At 37.8% G+C, this 21,682-nt stretch overlaps 1 protein-coding gene across 11 annotated transcripts in view; it reads left to right on the forward strand.

The window, feature by feature from the left end:
• LOC138315816 (calmodulin-binding transcription activator 2-like) overlaps positions 1–21,682 on the forward strand; it is a 91,750-nt gene that overhangs the window by 59,992 nt on the left and 10,076 nt on the right. The window contains exons 15-23 of one of the 11 annotated variants that reach the window (XM_069257100.1): positions 47–800; positions 1,402–1,491; positions 2,436–2,691; positions 3,064–3,245; positions 3,572–3,714; positions 3,935–4,128; positions 5,046–5,120; positions 5,887–5,917; positions 20,181–20,204. In XM_069257100.1, the coding sequence (XP_069113201.1) occupies positions 47–800; positions 1,402–1,491; positions 2,436–2,691; positions 3,064–3,245; positions 3,572–3,714; positions 3,935–4,128; positions 5,046–5,120; positions 5,887–5,917; positions 20,181–20,204 (1,749 nt within the window). Of the gene's footprint in view, positions 1–46; positions 801–1,401; positions 1,492–2,435; positions 2,692–3,063; positions 3,246–3,571; positions 3,715–3,934; positions 4,362–5,045; positions 5,121–5,886; positions 5,918–20,180; positions 20,205–21,682 lie in introns of those variants that run through there. The other 10 variants (XM_069257108.1, XR_011207540.1, XR_011207541.1 and 7 more) reach the window with 10 other exon arrangements.

Here is a 21,682-nt window from a genome sequence, read left to right on the forward strand (position 1 = left end):
TACTATATTTCTGTAATTGTGTGGTTGTTGTACCGTATGTTTACAGATGTGGGCTTGTGGACGGGGACATACCCAGGCAGCTGTTGTTTTATATCATTGGAACTCCGAAGCTCTACATATCCAAAACAATGAGGGACTTGTCCCACTAATACTTGCTCAAAAACATGGACACATGGATGTTATAAAAACTCTTGATAAATTACTCACTGTTAATTCACAAAACTCCATGTTTATTTCGGGTGGAGGTCACTATGTTCCAATGCAGTCTTCTCCACCAAGGTCTGTAGATATGCCACTACAGACGTCTACCCCTCTCAACAAAGACTTAGTTAGGGGTTTGTTTAAATCCCCTCCACCTGTCAGTACAGTGCCACGATCTGACACTACCACAGCAAGTTCCGCGGCTACTTACCCAGGTGAGGGCTTTTTGATCCGGCGACAGAGCGACCAAGCCCTTCGGGGAAATTCTTCAAAAAAGAAACTCAGCAAACGGTTCTCTGTGGATCTTCTTCCTGTGCATTCCATAAGCAACGAGGGATCAACAGTAACGGACACTGCTAATCGACCAATGAGAGAGACCAATTCTGAACCTCAACTCTCCATGGCAACAGACCCGTTAACGAGACAGACCAATCCAATGTTGTCTGACCCAGGTCGTGACCTCACGTCACCAGATATGATGATGCAGGCTACTGAAACTAACTATGAGGCTCCAAAACATGGAGAGACCAATATGGACGCCATCACGCTGACCCCAAGGTCTCAAGGACCCAACTCTGTCCTCATTCAAATGGATACAGGTACAGACTTTTGTCTGAACACGCATACATACCAGTACTTTTGCCTTATCTTTCATCTAAAAAATCAGTTTTAATACCCAGTAGCCTTGATATAGATGTTAAGGAAGTGTGTAGCACTACTAGATATTTTGCTCACTACTAATCGCACAATCAGTCACTCATTCAGTATACACACATGTATCTAACAGGCCGTCCTTAGTTAAGTTTTGATAGCATTCATGTTGGCATACATGTGATTGGTAAAGGATTACAGCCACATTCAAGCATAATACATAATTGATAGATTTGTTGTATATTTATATTTTATTTAATTAATGTATATTAATTAATTACCAACAATTGTATTGTATGGTAGACTGACAGATTGGTTAGATATTCGGTGTTAATGGATGACTAACTGCTTTGTTTCTATATTTAGTAAATGATATATTAATAACTGACTAACTGCTTTGTTTCTATATTTAGTAAATGATATATTAATAACTGACTAACTGCCTGCTTTGTTTACATATTCAGTATATTAATAACCAAGTATCTGTCTGCCTTGGTAGATATATAGTGGTTGCAGATGTAGCAGACTAACTGCCTGAATTATTTACAGATGAGATTCTGTCCTCTGCCAGTGCCAGTCCTCTGATTGATGTTGAGAATTTGTCATCTGACGATGAAGATGTAGATCTTCTCCAAAGATGTATGTCATTGTTATCTCCCTTGTTGGTAACAATAATTACCTCCCTTTGTTGTGATTTGTCTTGTCTGTAATTTTCTGTGTATTTAGAGTAGGGTACTTTATATGTGATGAGAAACAGTAATTTGTAATTGAATGCTTTCTATAATTATGAATTTCCTTGCACATTAGAAGAATGTTTTGATTTACTATGCAGATATGTGTTGATATATACAGGAAATATTAACATTTGAATAATGCTCTTATCATTTATCCTCCTTCTTTTTGTTTATACCCTCATTTTCATTGATAGTTTAGTATACCATTTAATGATCTGATACTAAACATGCATCACATAGATGGGATTTATTGTTAGATATGTTAATACTGTGTACCAGGATATATCAAAACTTGCTATGTACTAACTTAATGTGTATCTAACAATCATTTGAAGCACACATCACGCTTACAGGTAGTAGCCAAACTTAACTAGAAGTTTTGTAAATATCCATATAAGCTTTTCACTGCAAATTTATATAAATAACGGGCAAAAAATTTTGCCCTTTTCCCAAACGAATTAACTTTACAATGACATTCTTATTGACTTTCTTATTCATTCTGCCTACTTAAGGATCTAGGTGATAAGATATACCAAATGACTTTGTAAGAGATAATAGACTCATAGATCTTATATCAGATATGTAAAATTACTGTAATAGATAGGAAACCCAAAGAGCTTATATTTACATATGAACAAACAGCAAGGGATATGAATTATAGAACTTATGTCTTCAATGATTTAGCATTCAAGTGACTGACTGATAAGGCCTGTGAGGCCTCTTGATTAAGTAAAGTTATTGGTAATTTGGTCTGTATTAGTGACCTAATGTGAGAATCAGGTGTGTAATACAGGCCATTTAGACCTTGTGTGTCTTGATATTAAAAACTATAGTAACATTACTCCTCAGCAGGTGTTGAGAATGACGAGGATGTCACCCATCAGATGGTCACACTAGCCAAGCAGATCATCGCCGCCATGCCAGAGCGGATCAAACTCTCTCCTAGCCGGAGTGAAGAACCGGTTGTGGAATTAACTTACGTACGGGAGAGAAGTAGTTCATATAGTTCCATTCCTTCACAACCATCACCACATGCATCGTCGTATGAGGAAGACTCGGGAATATCTACACCAATGGGCGATGGCCTAGCTTTTGATGAATATAGGTTTGTCTTCAATCTACCCCTAAATATATTTATCAGATCCTGGCACAATATCATAGGTGTGTCTTCCATGTATCAATCTACCCTTACAGATATTTATTTAATCCTGGCACACTGACTTGATTGACATGTATTGTCAGTAAAGTCAGATTGTGTTCTAAACTCTTAGTTGTATGGTAATTTGCTAAACTAACACACACTTACATATAGAACAAAATCTGACAATTCTGTAATTATTCCATCAAAGCATGACAAATGTTAGTTAAATATATATTTACATGGATACTACTGAATAACAAAGACATTGAATGATAGAGGCTAACATAGTCTTTGTGTTTAAATATAATAAATAATTTTGTTTTTTACCTGATGTAGGTACACAGACCTGGGTACTCCAGCGTCATCCCTGAGTCCTGACTCCACCTGTCTGCCCAGCCCGTATAGTCCATACAACTTCTCACTAGATTCACCACCTCCAACTACGGCTGAGTTTACAGAGTACTTTAATGCTCCAGCTACGTTCATGGAGAAGGATTTCTCTCAGCTGACTCTGTCAGGTATGGTCAGTTATATACTACCTAGTATTGAGGTAAAACTTATATGGATAGGTCTTCACTGGAGATTTTCTTTTCTGATATTAGAAGGACTACTTCTAAGGCAGCATGAATTCTTTATTTATTTCATGAATTGAAAAAAAAACCACATACTTGTACAATTCATTGGTTTGTTTGCTACAAACAACCAGTGATACCATGGTCACTAATCACCAATCAGGATTGGGTTGACATGATTGATCAGAACATGCATAGTAGAATTACATTAAATTTGGTATGGTCTATAAATCCGAATTCTAACAACTAAACGTTTGTTTTGTATTTGACAGATATTGAACAGAGAAAGTTGTATGAGGCAGCGAAAGTGATACAAAGTGCATACCGAATATACAGGGACAAGCAACAGTTACAGCAACAGAGGGAGATGGAGGCAGCGGTACTCATACAGAAGTACTACAGGCGCTACAAACAGGTATACTGGATTCATTTATCACAATGATTGACTGACTACTCCTCCTACAATATCAGTTGACCTCCTGAACAACAATTCTAGTTTCATGTGAAATTGTGGTGTCCACAAGTATTTTCTACTGACTTGCTTAAATTTCGAAAATCAAGGCATAGTCAGGGCTCTGACTTTATAGATTTGTTATAATACATTTAAAGGTATAATCATAACCACACTGTTTCAGTATGCATACTACAAGAAAATGACCCAGGCAGCAGTTTTGATTCAAAGCCAATTTAGAAGTTACTACGCACAAAAACGTTTCAAGAAAAGTCGAGATGCAGCGGTTGTGATCCAAAACCAATACAGGACTTACAAGGAGCATGAAAGATTAAAAAAGGGAGGAAACCAATCAGTTATCATTCAACAAAGATTCAGGTAGGAATAAAAAAAAAAAAAACTGAGGAAACCAATCAGTTATCATTCAACAAAGATTCAGGTAGGAATAAAAAAAAAAAAAACTGAGGAAACCAATCGGTTATCATTCAACAAAGATTCAGGTAGGAATAAAAATGAGGCAACCAATTGGTTATCATTCAACAAAGATTCAGGTAGGAATAAAAAAAAAAAAACCGAGGAAACCAATCAGTTATCATTCAACAAAGATTCAGGTAGGAATAAAAATGAGGCAACCAATTGGTTATCATTCAACAAAGATTCAGGTAGAAAAAAAAAAAAAAAAACTGAGGAAACCAAAATTCGTAGGATAACAAAAAAAACTATCATTCAACAAAGATTCAGGTAGGAATAAAAATGAGGCAACCAATTGGATATCATTCAACAAAGATTCAGGTAGGAATAAAAAAAAAAAAAAAACCGAGGAAACCAATCGGTTATCATTCAACAAAGATTCAGGTAGGAATAAAAATGAGGCAACCAATTGGTTATCATTCAACAAAGATTCAGTATGGACAATAAAGGGAGCCAACTCTGCAATTATCACTTACCTAGGATCCAATGTGACTTACTACTTCTACTCCAAATTGTCTTTATGATTTCAATTTTAAGCGTAAACAATATTTGGTTCAAGTTCCCTAGAAAAACAATCTGGCAATCAGATATCAGATTATATGAAATTTAACAAAGATAGTTAATGTAGGATTCTACCTGAAAAACAAATCTAATCTAGCACAAGCAAGCTAGAATTCAGTGTAACTAGTTTGAAAAGAAATATCCATTAGCTGCAGTTTTGTTTTTCAAATTAATGAATGTTTTTTATAAATTCAATAAAGAAAAAAATAATTAAATCCAAAAATAATTCGAAACTGATTCCAATGTTATGGTTTGTTTTACAGAAGTCACTACCAACGCAAAAGCTCCGACGGAACGGAGGGTCATATAGTTCAACTTGTCTCAGAAACTGGAGACAGGTAAGGGAGACAACCCTTTATATATGTTTGGTCTAGAAGGCAATTTCTTTGAAATGTACCTGAACTTGTAACCTGGTGTCGGAATTCTCACTAACTTTTCCTCAGAATAGTAGATTGTGTTTTGGCCATCTTTCTAGAAACCGGATTTTATATGCATGGTATAAAACCTATGATACAAAATCTTGTTGATTATCATGTTATTATAGAATCGAGGCCAAATGGATAGACTAATATGAATGGATCTTAACAGCATCATGTGTCCATACTAACAATATCAGGATCATGTCATGGTTATGTCAAAATTTCCAGACAGAATATAGAAATGTCAGACATCAAGAATTATAAACTCCAATAATATAGTTTGTTCATAGGAACTTGTCTTGTTAATAAAGAAATATGAGGAATCATTTTTTTCTTATCAAAAAAAAAAAAAAAGAAAAGAAACTAGGCATTAGTATGTCTTGTTAATCAAAAATGTATTGGGAATTATTATTTCTATGCTATTCAGATTTACCTAATAAATATAAGAGACTTTCATCTAAATTTAAGATCATATTTTAAGAAATTGTAGATTTTGTAGTTTGAAATATATTAGAAGCTTGTATAATTTATTCATGGGGTGTTTGCTTAAAAATATTAATTTCTTGATAAATGCAGTAGTTTTTCCAAAATTTAGAATATAGATTTGATAGCTTATAGATTGAATACTAGCTTGTGATACCTTGTGTCTGATTATGATAATTTAATTCCCCTGTGCCTAACACAGAGATGTATGGAAAATTGTACATTTACGAAGGGTATGTAGTTTACTTACTGTAGTAGTAGAGTATTAGGTGTTGTTACTGTGTGTTGTGATGTGGCCGGGAGCTCACCCAAAACCTTTACTCAAACTAAATGTTTTAAGCCTGATTTTTACTGCTCGCATTGTTTTTATCCTTTCTCATTTAAAGATAACAATGCAGAAGCTGAAAAGCTTCCATTTGCAGGTAATGGAAAAAGATAGATAGTTTTGCATTTATTTTGCGTTTTGCTTCACAACTGCATTATAAATATTGTAACAGAATGATGAATAAGGACCAAAACACCAGTAAGAGGAAGTAATTGATGAAATTTTCATGTACTCTTTTCATTTGGCCTTTTACATTAACCATATGAAAAAAAGCTTTCTGTGCGTTACCTCATACACTGCTTGCAAATTGTTATTTGACCAGTATATTTGAATCACAGTATATTGTGTCTCTGTGACCTACATCTGTCACCTGACCCGTGTATACGGTATCTTGTGTCTCTGTGACCTTCATCTGTCACCTGACCCGTGTATACAGTATATTGTGTCTCTGTTAGTAACTGAGCAATAGTAACAAGTGACAGCCATGATATGTATCAGGAAGGTCTAGTAACTGAGCAATAGTAACAAGGTGACAGCCATGATATGTATGAGGAAGGTCTAGTAACTGAGCAATAGTAACAAGGTGACAGCCATGATATGTATCAGGAAGGTCTAGTAACTGAGCAATAGTAACAAGGTGACAGCCATGATATGTATCAAGGTCTAGTAACTGAGCAATAGTAACAAGGTGACAGCCATGTAGAATGTAACAGGAAGCCTGATATTTCAGGAGTCTTGTAACTGAACAATAGTAACAAGGTGACAGCCATGATATGTATCAGGAAGGTCTAGTAACTGAGCAATAGTAACAAGGTGACAGCCATGATATGTATCAGGAAGGTCTAGTAACTGAGCAATAGTAACAAGGTGACAGCCATGATATGTATCAGGAAGGTCTAGTAACTGAGCAATAGTAACAAGGTGACAGCCATGATATGTATCAGGAAGGTCTAGTAACTGAGCAATAGTAACAAGGTGACAGCCATGATATGTATCAGGAAGGTCTAGTAACTGAGCAATAGTAACAAGGTGACAGCCATGATATGTATCAGGAAGGTCTAGTAACTGAGCAATAGTAACAAGGTGACAGCCATGATATGTATCAGGAAGGTCTAGTAACTGAGCAATAGTAACAAGATGACAGCCATGATATGTATCAGGAAGGTCTAGTAACTGAGCAATAGTAACAAGATGACAGCCATGATATGTATCAGGAAGGTCTAGTAACTGAGCAATAGTAACAAGGTGACAGCCATGATATGTATCAGGAAGGTCTAGTAACTGAGCAATAGTAACAGGTGACAGCCATGATATGTATCAGGAAGGTCTAGTAACTGAGCAATAGTAACAAGGTGACAGCCATGATATGTATCAGGAAGGTCTAGTAACTGAGCAATAGTAACAAGGTGACAGCCATGATATGTATCAGATGGGAACGGTCTAGTAACTGAGCAATAGTAACAAGATGACAGCCATGATATGTATCAGGAAGGTCTAGTAACTGAGCAATAGTAACAAGATGACAGCCATGATATGTATCAGGAAGGTCTAGTAACTGAGCAATAGTAACAAGGTGACAGCCATGATATGTATCAGGAAGGTCTAGTAACTGAGCAATAGTAACAAGATGACAGCCATGATATGTATCAGGAAGGTCTAGTAACTGAGCAATAGTAACAAGATGACAGCCATGATATGTATCAGGAAGGTCTAGTAACTGAGCAATAGTAACAAGGTGACAGCCATGATATGTATCAGGACGGTCTAGTAACTGAGCAATAGTAACAAGATGACAGCCATGATATGTATCAGGAAGGTCTAGTAACTGAGCAATAGTAACAAGGTGACAGCCATGATATGTATCAGGAAGGTCTAGTAACTGAGCAATAGTAACAAGGTGACAGCCATGATATGTATCAGGAAGGTCTAGTAACTGAGCAATAGTAACAAGGTGACAGCCATGATATGTATCAGGAAGGTCTAGTAACTGAGCAATAGTAACAAGGTGACAGCCATGATATGTATCAGGAAGGTCTAGTAACTGAGCAATAGTAACAAGATGACAGCCATGATATGTATCAGGAAGGTCTAGTAACTGAGCAATAGTAACAAGATGACAGCCATGGTATGTATCAGGAAGGTCTAGTAACTGAGCAATAGTAACAAGGTGACAGCCATGATATGTATCAGGAAGGTGACTAGTAACTGAGCAATGAGCAATAGTAACAAGGTGACAGCCATGATATGTATCAGGACGGTCTAGTAACTGAGCAATAGTAACAAGGTGACAGCCATGATATGTATCAGGAAGGTCTAGTAACTGAGCAATAGTAACAAGGTGACAGCCATGATATGTATCAGGACGGTCTAGTAACTGAGCAATAGTAACAAGGTGACAGCCATGATATGTATCAGGAAGGTCTAGTAACTGAGCAATAGTAACAAGGTGACAGCCATGATATGTATCAGGAAGGTCTAGTAACTGATCAGCAATAGCAACAAGGTGACAGCCATGATATGTATCAGGAAGGTCTAGTAACTGAGCAATAGTAACAAGGTGACAGCCATGATATGTATCAGGAAGGTCTAGTAACTGAGCAATAGTAACAAGGTGACAGCCATGATATGTATCAGGAAGGTCTAGTAACTGAGCAATAGTAACAAGGTGACAGCCATGATATGTATCAGGAAGGTCTAGTAACTGAGCAATAGTAACAAGGTGACAGCCATGATATGTATCAGGAAGGTCTAGTAACTGAGCAATAGTAACAAGGATGACAGCCATGATATGTATCAGGAAGGTCTAGTAACTGAGCAATAGTAACAAGGTGACAGCCATGATATGTATCAGGAAGGTCTAGTAACTGAGCAATAGTAACAAGGTGACAGCCATGATATGTATCAGGAAGGTCTAGTAACTGAGCAATAGTAACAAGGTGACAGCCATGATATGTATCAGGAAGGTCTAGTAACTGAGCAATAGTAACAAGTGACAGCCATGTATCAGGTCTAGTAGAGCAATAGTAACAAGGACAGCCATGATATGTATCAGGAAGGTCTAGTAACTGAGCAATAGTAACAAGGTGACAGCCATGATATGTATCAGGAAGGTCTAGTAACTGAGCAATAGTAACAAGGTGACAGCCATGATATGTATCAGGAAGGTCTAGTAACTGAGCAATAGTAACAAGGTGACAGCCATGGTATGTATCAGGAAGGTCTAGTAACTGAGCAATAGTAACAAGATGACAGCCATGGTATGTATCAGGAAGGTCTAGTAACTGAGCAATAGTAACAAGGTGACAGCCATGATATGTATCAGGAAGGTCTAGTAACTGAGAAATAGTAACAAGATGACAGCCATGATATGTATCAGGAAGGTCTAGTAACTGAGCAATAGTAACAAGGTGACAGCCATGATATGTATCAGGAAGGTCTAGTAACTGAGCAATAGTAACAAGGTGACAGCCATGATATGTATCAGGAAGGTCTAGTAACTGAGCAATAGTAACAAGGTGACAGCCATGATATGTATCAGGAAGGTCTAGTAACTGAGCAATAGTAACAAGGTGACAGCCATGATATGTATCAGGAAGGTCTAGTAACTGAGCAATAGTAACAAGGTGACAGCCATGATATGTATCAGGAAGGTCTAGTAACTGAGCAATAGTAACAAGGTGACAGCCATGATATGTATCAGGAAGGTCTAGTAACTGAGCAATAGTAACAAGATGACAGCCATGATATGTATCAGGAAGGTCTAGTAACTGAGCAATAGTAACAAGGTGACAGCCATGATATGTATCAGGAAGGTCTAGTAACTGAGCAATAGTAACAAGATGACAGCCATGATATGTATCAGGAAGGTCTAGTAACTGAGCAATAGTAACAAGGTGACAGCCATGATATGTATCAGGAAGGTCTAGTAACTGAGCAATAGTAACAAGGTGACAGCCATGATATGTATCAGGACGGTCTAGTAACTGAGCAATAGTAACAAGGTGACAGCCATGATATGTATCAGGACGGTCTAGTAACTGAGCAATAGTAACAAGGTGACAGCCATGATATGTATCAGGACGGTCTAGTAACTGAGCAATAGTAACAAGATGACAGCCATGATATGTATCAGGACGGTCTAGTTACAGAGCAATGGTAACAAGATGACAGCCATGATATGTATCAGGAAGGTCTAGTAACTGAGCAATAGTAACAAGATGACAGCCATGATATGTATCAGGACGGTCTAGTAACTGAGCAATAGTAACAAGATGACAGCCATGATATGTATCAGGAAGGTCTAGTAACTGAGCAATAGTAACAAGGTGACAGCCATGATATGTATCAGGAAGGTCTAGTAACTGAGCAATAGTAACAAGATGACAGCCATGATATGTATCAGGAAGGTCTAGTAACTGAGCAATAGTAACAAGGTGACAGCCATGATATGTATCAGGAAGGTCTAGTAACTGAGCAATAGTAACAAGGTGACAGCCATGATATGTATCAGGAAGGTCTAGTAACTGAGCAATAGTAACAAGGTGACAGCCATGATATGTATCAGGAAGGTCTAGTAACTGAGCAATAGTAACAAGGTGACAGCCATGATATGTATCAGGAAGGTCTAGTAACTGAGCAATAGTAACAAGGTGACAGCCATGATATGTATCAGGAAGGTCTAGTAACTGAGCAATAGTAACAAGGTGACAGCCATGATATGTATCAGGACGGTCTAGTAACTGAGCAATAGTAACAAGGTGACAGCCATGATATGTATATCAGGAAGGTCTAGTAACTGAGCAATAGTAACAAGGTGACAGCCATGATATGTATCAGGAAGGTCTAGTAACTGAGCAATAGTAACAAGGTGACAGCCATGATATGTATCAGGAAGGTCTAGTAACTGAGCAATAGTAACAAGGTGACAGCCATGATATGTATCAGGAAGGTCTAGTAACTGAGCAATAGTAACAAGGTGACAGCCATGATATGTATCAGGAAGGTCTAGTAACTGAGCAATAGTAACAAGGTGACAGCCATGATATGTATCAGGAAGGTCTAGTAACTGAGCAATAGTAACAAGATGACAGCCATGATATGTATCAGGAAGGTCTAGTAACTGAGCAATAGTAACAAGGTGACAGCCATGATATGTATCAGGACGGTCTAGTAACTGAGCAATAGTAACAAGGTGACAGCCATGATATGTATCAGGAAGGTCTAGTAACTGAGCAATAGTAACAAGGTGACAGCCATGATATGTATCAGGACGGTCTAGTAACTGAGCAATAGTAACAAGATGACAGCCATGATATGTATCAGGAAGGTCTAGTAACTGAGCAATAGTAACAAGATGACAGCCATGATATGTATCAGGAAGGTCTAGTAACTGAGCAATAGTAACAAGGTGACAGCCATGATATGTATCAGGAAGGTCTAGTAACTGAGCAATAGTAACAAGGTGACAGCCATGATGTATCAGGAAGGTCTAGTAAGAGCAATAGTAACAAGGTGACAGCCATGATATGTATCAGGAAGGTCTAGTAACTGAGCAATAGTAACAAGGTGACAGCCATGATATGTATCAGGAAGGTCTAGTAACTGAGCAATAGTAACAAGGTGACAGCCATGATATGTATCAGGAAGGTCTAGTAACTGAGCAATAGTAACAAGGTGACAGCCATGATATGTATCAGGAAGGTCTAGTAACTGAGCAATAGTAACAAGGTGACAGCCATGATATGTATCAGGAAGGTCTAGTAACTGAGCAATAGTAACAAGGTGACAGCCATGATATGTATCAGGAAGGTCTAGTAACTGAGCAATAGTAACAAGATGACAGCCATGATATGTATCAGGAAGGTCTAGTAACTGAGCAATAGTAACAAGGTGACAGCCATGATATGTATCAAGGTCTAGACTGAGCAATAGTAACAAGGTGACAGCCATGATATGTATCAGGAAGGTCTAGTAACTGAGCAATAGTAACAAGGTGACAGCCATGATATGTATCAGGAAGGTCTAGTAACTGAGCAATAGTAACAAGGTGACAGCCATGATATGTATCAGGAAGGTCTAGTAACTGAGCAATAGTAACAAGGTGACAGCCATGATATGTATCAGGAAGGTCTAGTAACTGAGCAATAGTAACAAGGTGACAGCCATGATATGTATCAGGAAGGTCTAGTAACTGAGCAATAGTAACAAGGTGACAGCCATGATATGTATCAGGAAGGTCTAGTAACTGAGCAATAGTAACAAGGTGACAGCCATGATATGTATCAGGAAGGTCTAGTAACTGAGCAATAGTAACAAGGTGACAGCCATGATATGTATCAGGAAGGTCTAGTAACTGAGCAATAGTAACAAGATGACAGCCATGATATGTATCAGGAAGGTCTAGTAACTGAGCAATAGTAACAAGGTGACAGCCATGATATGTATCAGGAAGGTCTAGTAACTGAGCAATAGTAACAAGGTGACAGCCATGATATGTATCAGGAAGGTCTAGTAACTGAGCAATAGTAACAAGGTGACAGCCATGATATGTATCAGGAAGGTCTAGTAACTGAGCAATAGTAACAAGGTGACAGCCATGATATGTATCAGGAAGGTCTAGTAACTGAGCAATAGTAACAAGGTGACAGCCATGATATGTATCAGGAAGGTCTAGTAACTGAGCAATAGTAACAAGATGACAGCCATGATATGTATCAGGAAGGTCTAGTAACTGAGCAATAGTAACAAGGTGACAGCCATGATATGTATCAGGAAGGTCTAGTAACTGAGCAATAGTAACAAGATGACAGCCATGATATGTATCAGGACGGTCTAGTAACTGAGCAATAGTAACAAGGTGACAGCCATGATATGTATCAGGAAGGTCTAGTAAACTGAGCAATAGTAACAAGGTGACAGCCATGATATGTATCAGGAAGGTCTAGTAACTGAGCAATAGTAACAAGGTGACAGCCATGATATGTATCAGGACGGTCTAGTAACTGAGCAATAGTAACAAGGTGACAGCCATGATATGTATCAGGAAGGTCTAGTAACTGAGCAATAGTAACAAGGTGACAGCCATGATATGTATCAGGAAGGTCTAGTAACTGAGCAATAGTAACAAGGTGACAGCCATGATATGTATCAGGAAGGTCTAGTAACTGAGCAATAGTAACAAGGTGACAGCCATGATATGTATCAGGAAGGTCTAGTAACTGAGCAATAGTAACAAGGTGACAGCCATGATATGTATCAGGAAGGTCTAGTAACTGAGCAATAGTAACAAGGTGACAGCCATGATATGTATCAGGACGGTCTAGTAACTGAGCAATAGTAACAAGGTGACAGCCATGATATGTATCAGGAAGGTCTAGTAACTGAGCAATAGTAACAAGGTGACAGCCATGATATGTATCAGGAAGGTCTAGTAACTGAGCAATAGTAACAAGGTGACAGCCATGATATGTATCAGGAAGGTCTAGTAACTGAGCAATAGTAACAAGGTGACAGCCATGATATGTATCAGGAAGGTCTAGTAACTGAGCAATAGTAACAAGGTGACAGCCATGGTATGTATCAGGAAGGTCTAGTAACTGAGCAATAGTAACAAGGTGACAGCCATGATATGTATCAGGAAGGTCTAGTAACTGAGCAATAGTAACAAGGTGACAGCCATGATATGTATCAGAAGGTCTAGTAACGAGCAATAGTAACAAGTACAGCCATGATATGTATCAGGAAGGTCTAGTAACTGAGCAATAGTAACAAGGTGACAGCCATGATAATGTATCAGGAAGGTCTAGTAACTGAGAGCAATAGTAACAAGGTGACAGCCATGATATGTATCAGGAAGGTCTAGTAACTGAGCAATAGTAACAAGGAGACAGCCATGATATGTATCAGGAAGGTCTAGTAACTGAGCAATAGTAACAAGATGACAGCCATGATATGTATCAGGAAGGTCTAGTAACTGAGCAATAGTAACAAGGTGACAGCCATGATGTGTATCAGGACGGTCTATTTACAGAGCAATAGTAACAAGGTGACAGCCATGATATGTATCAGGACGGTCTAGTAACTGAGCAATAGTAACAAGGTGACAGCCATGATATGTATCAGGAAGGTCTAGTAACTGAGCAATAGTAACAAGGTGACAGCCATGATATGTATCAGGAAGGTCTAGTAACTGAGCAATAGTAACAAGGTGACAGCCATGATATGTATCAGGAAGGTCTAGTAACTGAGCAATAGTAACAAGGTGACAGCCATGATATGTATCAGGAAGGTCTAGTAACTGAGCAATAGTAACAAGGTGACAGCCATGATATGTATCAGGAAGGTCTAGTAACTGAGCAATAGTAACAAGGTGACAGCCATGATATGTATCAGGAAGGTCTAGTAACTGAGCAATAGTAACAAGGTGACAGCCATGATGTGTATCAGGAAGGTCTAGTAACTGAGCAATAGTAACAAGATGACAGCCATGATATGTATCAGGAAGGTCTAGTAACTGAGCAATAGTAACAAGGTGACAGCCATGATATGTATCAGGAAGGTCTAGTAACTGAGCAATAGTAACAAGGTGACAGCCATGATATGTATCAGGAAGGTCTAGTAACTGAGCAATAGTAACAAGGTGACAGCCATGATATGTATCAGGAAGGTCTAGTAACTGAGCAATAGTAACAAGATGACAGCCATGATATGTATCAGGAACGGTCTAGTAACTGAGCAATAGTAACAAGGTGACAGCCATGATATGTATCAGGAAGGTCTAGTAACTGAGCAATAGTAACAAGGTGACAGCCATGATATGTATCAGGAAGGTCTAGTAACTGAGCAATAGTAACAAGGTGACAGCCATGATATGTATCAGGAAGGTCTAGTAACTGAGCAATAGTAACAAGGTGACAGCCATGATATGTATCAGGAAGGTCTAGTAACTGAGCAATAGTAACAAGGTGACAGCCATGATATGTATCAGGAAGGTCTAGTAACTGAGCAATAGTAACAAGGATGACAGCCATGATATGTATCAGGAGGTCTAGTAACTGAGCAATAGTAACAAGGTGACAGCCATGATATGTATCAGGAAGGTCTAGTAACTGAGCAATAGTAACAAGATGACAGCCATGATATGTATCAGGAAGGTCTAGTAACTGAGCAATAGTAACAAGGTGACAGCCATGATATGTATCAGGAAGGTCTAGTAACTGAGCAATAGTAACAAGGTGACAGCCATGATATGTATCAGGAAGGTCTAGTAACTGAGCAATAGTAACAAGGTGACAGCCATGATATGTATCAGGAAGGTCTAGTAACTGAGCATAATAGTAACAAGGTGACAGCCATGATATGTATCAGGAAGGTCTAGTAACTGAGCAATAGTAACAAGGTGACAGCCATGATATGTATCAGGAAGGTCTAGTAACTGAGCAATAGTAACAAGGTGACAGCCATGATATGTATCAGGAAGGTCTAGTAACTGAGCAATAGTAACAAGGTGACAGCCATGATATGTATCAGGAAGGTCTAGTAACTGAGCAATAGTAACAAGGTGACAGCCATGATATGTATCAGGAAGGTCTAGTAACTGAGCAATAGTAACAAGGTGACAGCCATGATATGTATCAGGAAGGTCTAGTAACTGAGCAATAGTAACAAGGTGACAGCCATGATATGTATCAGGAAGGTCTAGTAACTGAGCAATAGTAACAAGGTGACAGCCATGATATGTATCAGGACGGTCTAGTAACTGAGCAATAGTAACAAGATGACAGCCATGATATGTATCAGGAAGGTCTAGTAACTGAGCAATAGTAACAAGATGACAGCCATGATATGTATCAGGAAGGTCTAGTAACTGAGCAATAGTAACAAGGTGACAGCCATGATATGTATCAGAACGGTCTAGTAACAGAGCAATAGTAACAAGGTGACAGCCATGATATGTATCAGGAGGTCTAGTAACTGAGCAATAGTAACAAGGTGACAGCCATGATATGTATCAGGAAGGTCTAGTAACAGAGCAATGGTAACAAGGTGACAGCCATGATATGTATCAGGAAGGTCTAGTAACTGAGCAATAGTAACAAGGTGACAGCCATGATATGTATCAGGAAGGTCTAGTAACTGAGCAATAGTAACAAGGTGACAGCCATGATATGTATCAGGAAGGTCTAGTAACAGAGCAATAGTAACAAGGTGACAGCCATGATATGTATCAGGAAGGTCTAGTAACTGAGCAATAGTAACAAGGTGACAGCCATGATATGTATCAGGAAGGTCTAGTAACTGAAGCAATAGTAACAAGGTGACAGCCCATGATATGTATCAGGAAGGTCTAGTAACTGAGCAATAGTAACAAGGTGCGACAGCCATGATATGTATCAGGAAGGTCTAGTAACTGAGCAATAGTAACAAGGATGACAGCCATGATATGTATCAGGAAGGTCTAGTAACTGAGCAATAGTAACAAGGTGACAGCCATGATATGTATCAGGAAGGTCTAGTAACTGAGCAATAGTAACAAGGTGACAGCCATGATATGTATCAGGAAGGTCTAGTAACTGAGCAATAAGTAACAAGGTAACAGCCATTGATATGTATCAGGAATGTCTAGTAACTGAGCAATAGTAACAAGGTGACAGCCATGATATGTATCAGACACGAAGATATGTACAGGAAGGTCTAGTAACTGAGCAAGTAGTGACAGCCATGATATGTTCAGGACGGTCTAGTAAACAGAGCAATGTAACAAGGTATGACAGCCATGATATGTAATCAGGAAGGTCTAGTAACTGAGCAATAGTAACAAGGATGACAGCCATGATAAACAAGCAGGACAGCCATGGTATGTATCAGAAGGTAGTATCAGAGCAATAGTAACAAGGTGACAGCCATGATAGTAACTGTCTAGTTACATGAGCAATGGTAACAAGTGACTCGCCATGATAGTAATCAGGAAGGTAGTAACTGAGCAATAGTAACAAGGATGACAGCCATGATATGTATCAGGACGGTCTAGTAATCCTGAGCAATAGTAACAAGGTGACAGCCATGATATGTATCAGGAAGGTCTAGTAACTAGAGCAATAGTAACAAGGTGACAGCCATGATATGTATCAGGAAGGTCTAGTAAACTGAGCAATAGTAACAAGATGACAGCCATGATATGTATCAGGACGGTCTAGTAACATGAGCAATAGTAACAAGGTGACGGCCATGATATGTATCAGGAAGGTCTAGTAACTGAGCAATAGTAACAAGGTGACAGCCATGATATGTATCAGGAACGGTCTAGTAAACTGAGCAATAGTAACAACAGGTGACAGCCATGATATGTATCAGGAAGGTCTAGTAACTGAGCAATAGTAACAAGGGTGACAGCCATGATATGTATCAGGGAAGGTCTAGTAACTGAGCAATAGTAACAAGGTGACAGCCATGATATGTATCAGGAAGGTCTAGTAACTGAGCAATAGTAACAAGGTGACAGGCCATGATATGTATCAGGACGGTCTAGTAACTGAGCAATAGTAACAACGGTGACAGCCATGATATGTATCAGGAAGGTCTAGTAACTGAGCAATAGTACACAAGGTGACAGCCATGATATGTATCAGGAAGGTCTAGTAACAGAGTAATAGTAACAAGGTGACAGCCATGATATGTAGGTCAGTAACTGAGCATAGTAAACAAGGTGACAGTAACTGTATCAGGAAGGTCAATAGTAACAAGGTGACAGCCATGATATGTATCAGGACGGTCTAGTAACTGAGCAAATAGTAACAAGGTGACAGCCATGATATGTATCAGGTAAGGTCTAGTAACTGAGCAATAGTAACAAGGTGACAGCCATGGTATGTATCAGGACGGTCTAGTAACTGAGCAATAGTAACAAGGATTTTATTCTTACGATGTTGTAAATATTGTTTACATTTTTGTAATTCTGACTGTAGCATGCTCTTTGTACCATTCATATCAAACCTTTTATTGTTTACAAACAAAATATCATCAATTAATGTATAGTTATGTATTCAGTTGGTATCATATATAATACTACAATGTTTTCTAGCAAATTCTTGGTTATGCATTATGACTAAATTAAAATTAGGAAGCAGTGAAAACACTTATCACAGGGAAATGGTAGAAGGATTTTTATCGAATGTGTATATGTACCCCAAGCGCAAACAGTTGCATATACAATTGTCATAGTATACGTACAGTACTGCCGAATTTGTGATCCCAATTTCGTCATTTTTCAGAGTCACATGTAAAAAAATTATATATTCTTATTTTAAACCTTTTTTGTCAGAAAATTTTTGGAATTTAGTTTTATGACATTCAATCAATGAGTCATTTTATAGTTTCTTTTTATCATATTTTAAAACAAAACTTCGAGTATTTTTAGGATTCTCGATGCGTGCGCAATGTGTCCTGGTAGCTGGCATTTCTAGTATTACGATCTAGCTATGTTGTAATTCATAAATCTAAATGTAGTCAATCTAACATGCATTCAAATTACTTAAAAGTAATATCACCTCAATTTGGCATTTTACATAACGGCACATGGAATAAAAGTGACTAAAAAATTAAAAAATAAACTCATGAAATTGAACGATTTCACTATTTTATTTTTCGAGATATCGGCAGCAATACTGTACGTGTACGTACACATACATCTTCATTTATGTGTAACCGTGGTTTTATACCATTTATTTAAAACCAGATATACATAGGAAATAACGAAATATATATCTTTTTACAAGTACTTATTGAGATATACGTTGGTAATTACGTATAAATATTATTAATTTCCCAACTATTGGCTGTTGACCGAGGTGATCTACCGGCGAAGCCATGCACGAGCGTCCGTGGTCTGACCAGGTGGTTCACATTTCGTTATATTTATATTAAATAGTGTTATGAACAGATTTTCCGTGTATTACAGAAATATGATACATTGAAATCAATTATTTATTCATAACTTTTTCACAACATGGATTTCTATGTGTGAACAAAAAGCGTGTACATGTGACGCCCGGCACCGCTTCGCAAGCTGGCCTCAACACTAAATCTACACAAATATATTTAGCAATAAGAAATTGTAAATATAAATGTCTGTAACCTCTGAAACAATAAGAAACTATTTTAATGTCAGAATTTGCAAGTATGAAAGTGTATACTTTTGTCACAGTATCGATTGTGTAGCAGGGCTGTACGTATCTGTTATTGTTTTTATTAGTCGCCATATTGTGTTTGTACCTTTGAGGACCCGGATGTAAACTTTCTGTGACGTCACGCCATCTTTTCTGAAATCTCCTATTGTGTAAATCTTGGCTTTGACCCCCCGGGGGCAGGAGGGGCGGGGCCCAATAGCGGAAATAGAGGTAAATCCATTAAATCGCCACTTGTCATACAGTTCTCCATGGAATGTTACCAAATTTGGCCACAGACATCCTTGGGAGTTGGGAAACAGAAATTGTATAAATTTTGGAGCTGACCCCATGGGGGCAGGAGGGGTGTGGCCCAATATGAGAAATAGAAGTAAATTCTATGAATTGCAACTTGTCCTAGAGTTCTGCATGTATTGTGACCAAATTTGGCCACAAATATCCTTGGAGGAAGGGGAACCGAATTTGTTTAAATTTTGGGTCTGACCCCGTTGGGGCAGGAGGGGCGGGGCCCAATAGGGGAAATAGAGGAAAATCCTATAAATTGCTACTTGTCCTAGAGTTCTGCATGGATTCTGACCAAATTTGGCCACAAACATCTTTAGGGGAAGGGGAACAGAACTTTAAAAATTTTTGGCCCTGACCCCCCAGGGGCAGGAGGGGCGGGGCCCAATAGGGGAAATAGAGGTAAATCCTATGAATCACAAATTTGTCCTAGAGTTCTGCATGGATTGTGACCAATTTGCTCTGACCCCCAGGGGGGCCCAATAGGGGAATTAAAGGTAAATGTTAAAATTCCTCAGAAAAGAAACAATGAACCTGTATTCAGAACATTACTTGGCATTACAAACCAGGCGAGCGATACAGCTTCTCTGGGCCTCTTGTTTTTCTCAATAATGGGTTGAGGACTTTAAAATTCTTGCACAGTCAAATGAATATTTTAAAATTACATAATGTCAATAATATTATCATTTTTCCCAAATGTTTTTTCAGGATCTCTTAAAGTTTCGTCGAGAGGTATATCAATCTGTTTTGTCTAGATCCTTATATTTACACACTACTTAATTATTATGCAGTCATCCTCACCAACATACCATATTTATTGTTTTGTTCTCTCAATTTACATTTCAACATATTTTTGTGGCATTTTCTGGGTTTTTGTCTTCTGCTTTTTCATCAGTTACAATTCTATAGAATGAGTTAAGCAGAATTTTCTGATTGTTTTTGTATCAAGATATTTCTTTTTGATAATGTTATAGGGAAACATTTGTTAGTGTATGATCCCCTGAGAGGTAAAACAATAATAAGAAATTATACATCCCTCCATCCACAATATAAGATTATTTTCACTTTTATATTTAGTAGTAAAACCCCTACCTCTAGGCTATATAAGAGCTAAGTGGTTAAGGTGTCAGACACTGTAGTACTACTGTGGTGATTGAGACAAAATATAATCCTACTGGCACAATCCTAATTAGTGTGTGGTTTACCTCCAGATAAAAAAATAAAGATGTCATGTCAGAAACAGCTAGGACACCCATTGATGGTCATGAACAAAAATCAAACAAATCTCATGAACTATTTATTTGTAATTATTCATTTATCTGTAACACATGAACAAACAAATTATTTAAATGTGCGTACAACAAATAGAAAACTTTACTGGCTTATTTCATCTCCAGCTTCTCTCAGATGTTGTTTTACATGCAGATCTGCTAGACAATTTTTCTTATAGTTGATTATTGCTTTTGACACAAGTTTATTTTTAAGATCTTTAACAAATACTTTTTGATTAGCTTTTAAAACATTCTGCTAGATTGTGTGAGACCAGTTATGTGCTATATGGTATTTACTTCTGTCGTTGTTCTACTGTCCGAGGCATTGAGACAATGAGGTATTTACCGTAAACAACTTCATTTTGCATTTCCTTGTAGTTTAATATTTTTTGCTGCGGTTTATTTTTGTGGAGTTTTATCACATGAAATTTAGTTGGTTCACAATTACAGGTGAAGGCATTGATGTTTATATATCTTTATATCCAAAGTGGTAATGTTTAGTGATTTATACCAAGGAAATTAAGGATTTAATTTTACAAGTTTAAAAAGGGAAACGAGAAATAAAAATTAATTAAAGATAGAAGATCTTGAGAGAAGAGTAAATTTTTGGACTTTATCTTACCAGGACTTTTTACAGTATGGTGAATATGTCATCAGTATAAGCACAAAGTTAACATTTGTTACAGCAACATTTCATTTTGTCTTATATTGGCAAAATGTTTCTTTTCAAGGTACACATTTACAACATTAGGGTATGCATGTGTAATATATGAGTATATGCATGGCCTAGTACAATATATACAATACATAATTAACGTCACAAGGCAATTATGTTTATGCAATATGATGTGTACCAGGTATGTGTTTATTTTTGGGACGTCAATGCCAAATGTGAAGGCTGCCCGTTATCAGTTATGCTATTGTTCTGTGTTACATGTA

The sequence above is a fragment of the Argopecten irradians genome, chromosome 1, assembly GCF_041381155.1.
Source record: "Argopecten irradians isolate NY chromosome 1, Ai_NY, whole genome shotgun sequence".
In the NCBI taxonomy this organism is placed as follows: Eukaryota; Metazoa; Mollusca; class Bivalvia; order Pectinida; family Pectinidae; genus Argopecten; species Argopecten irradians.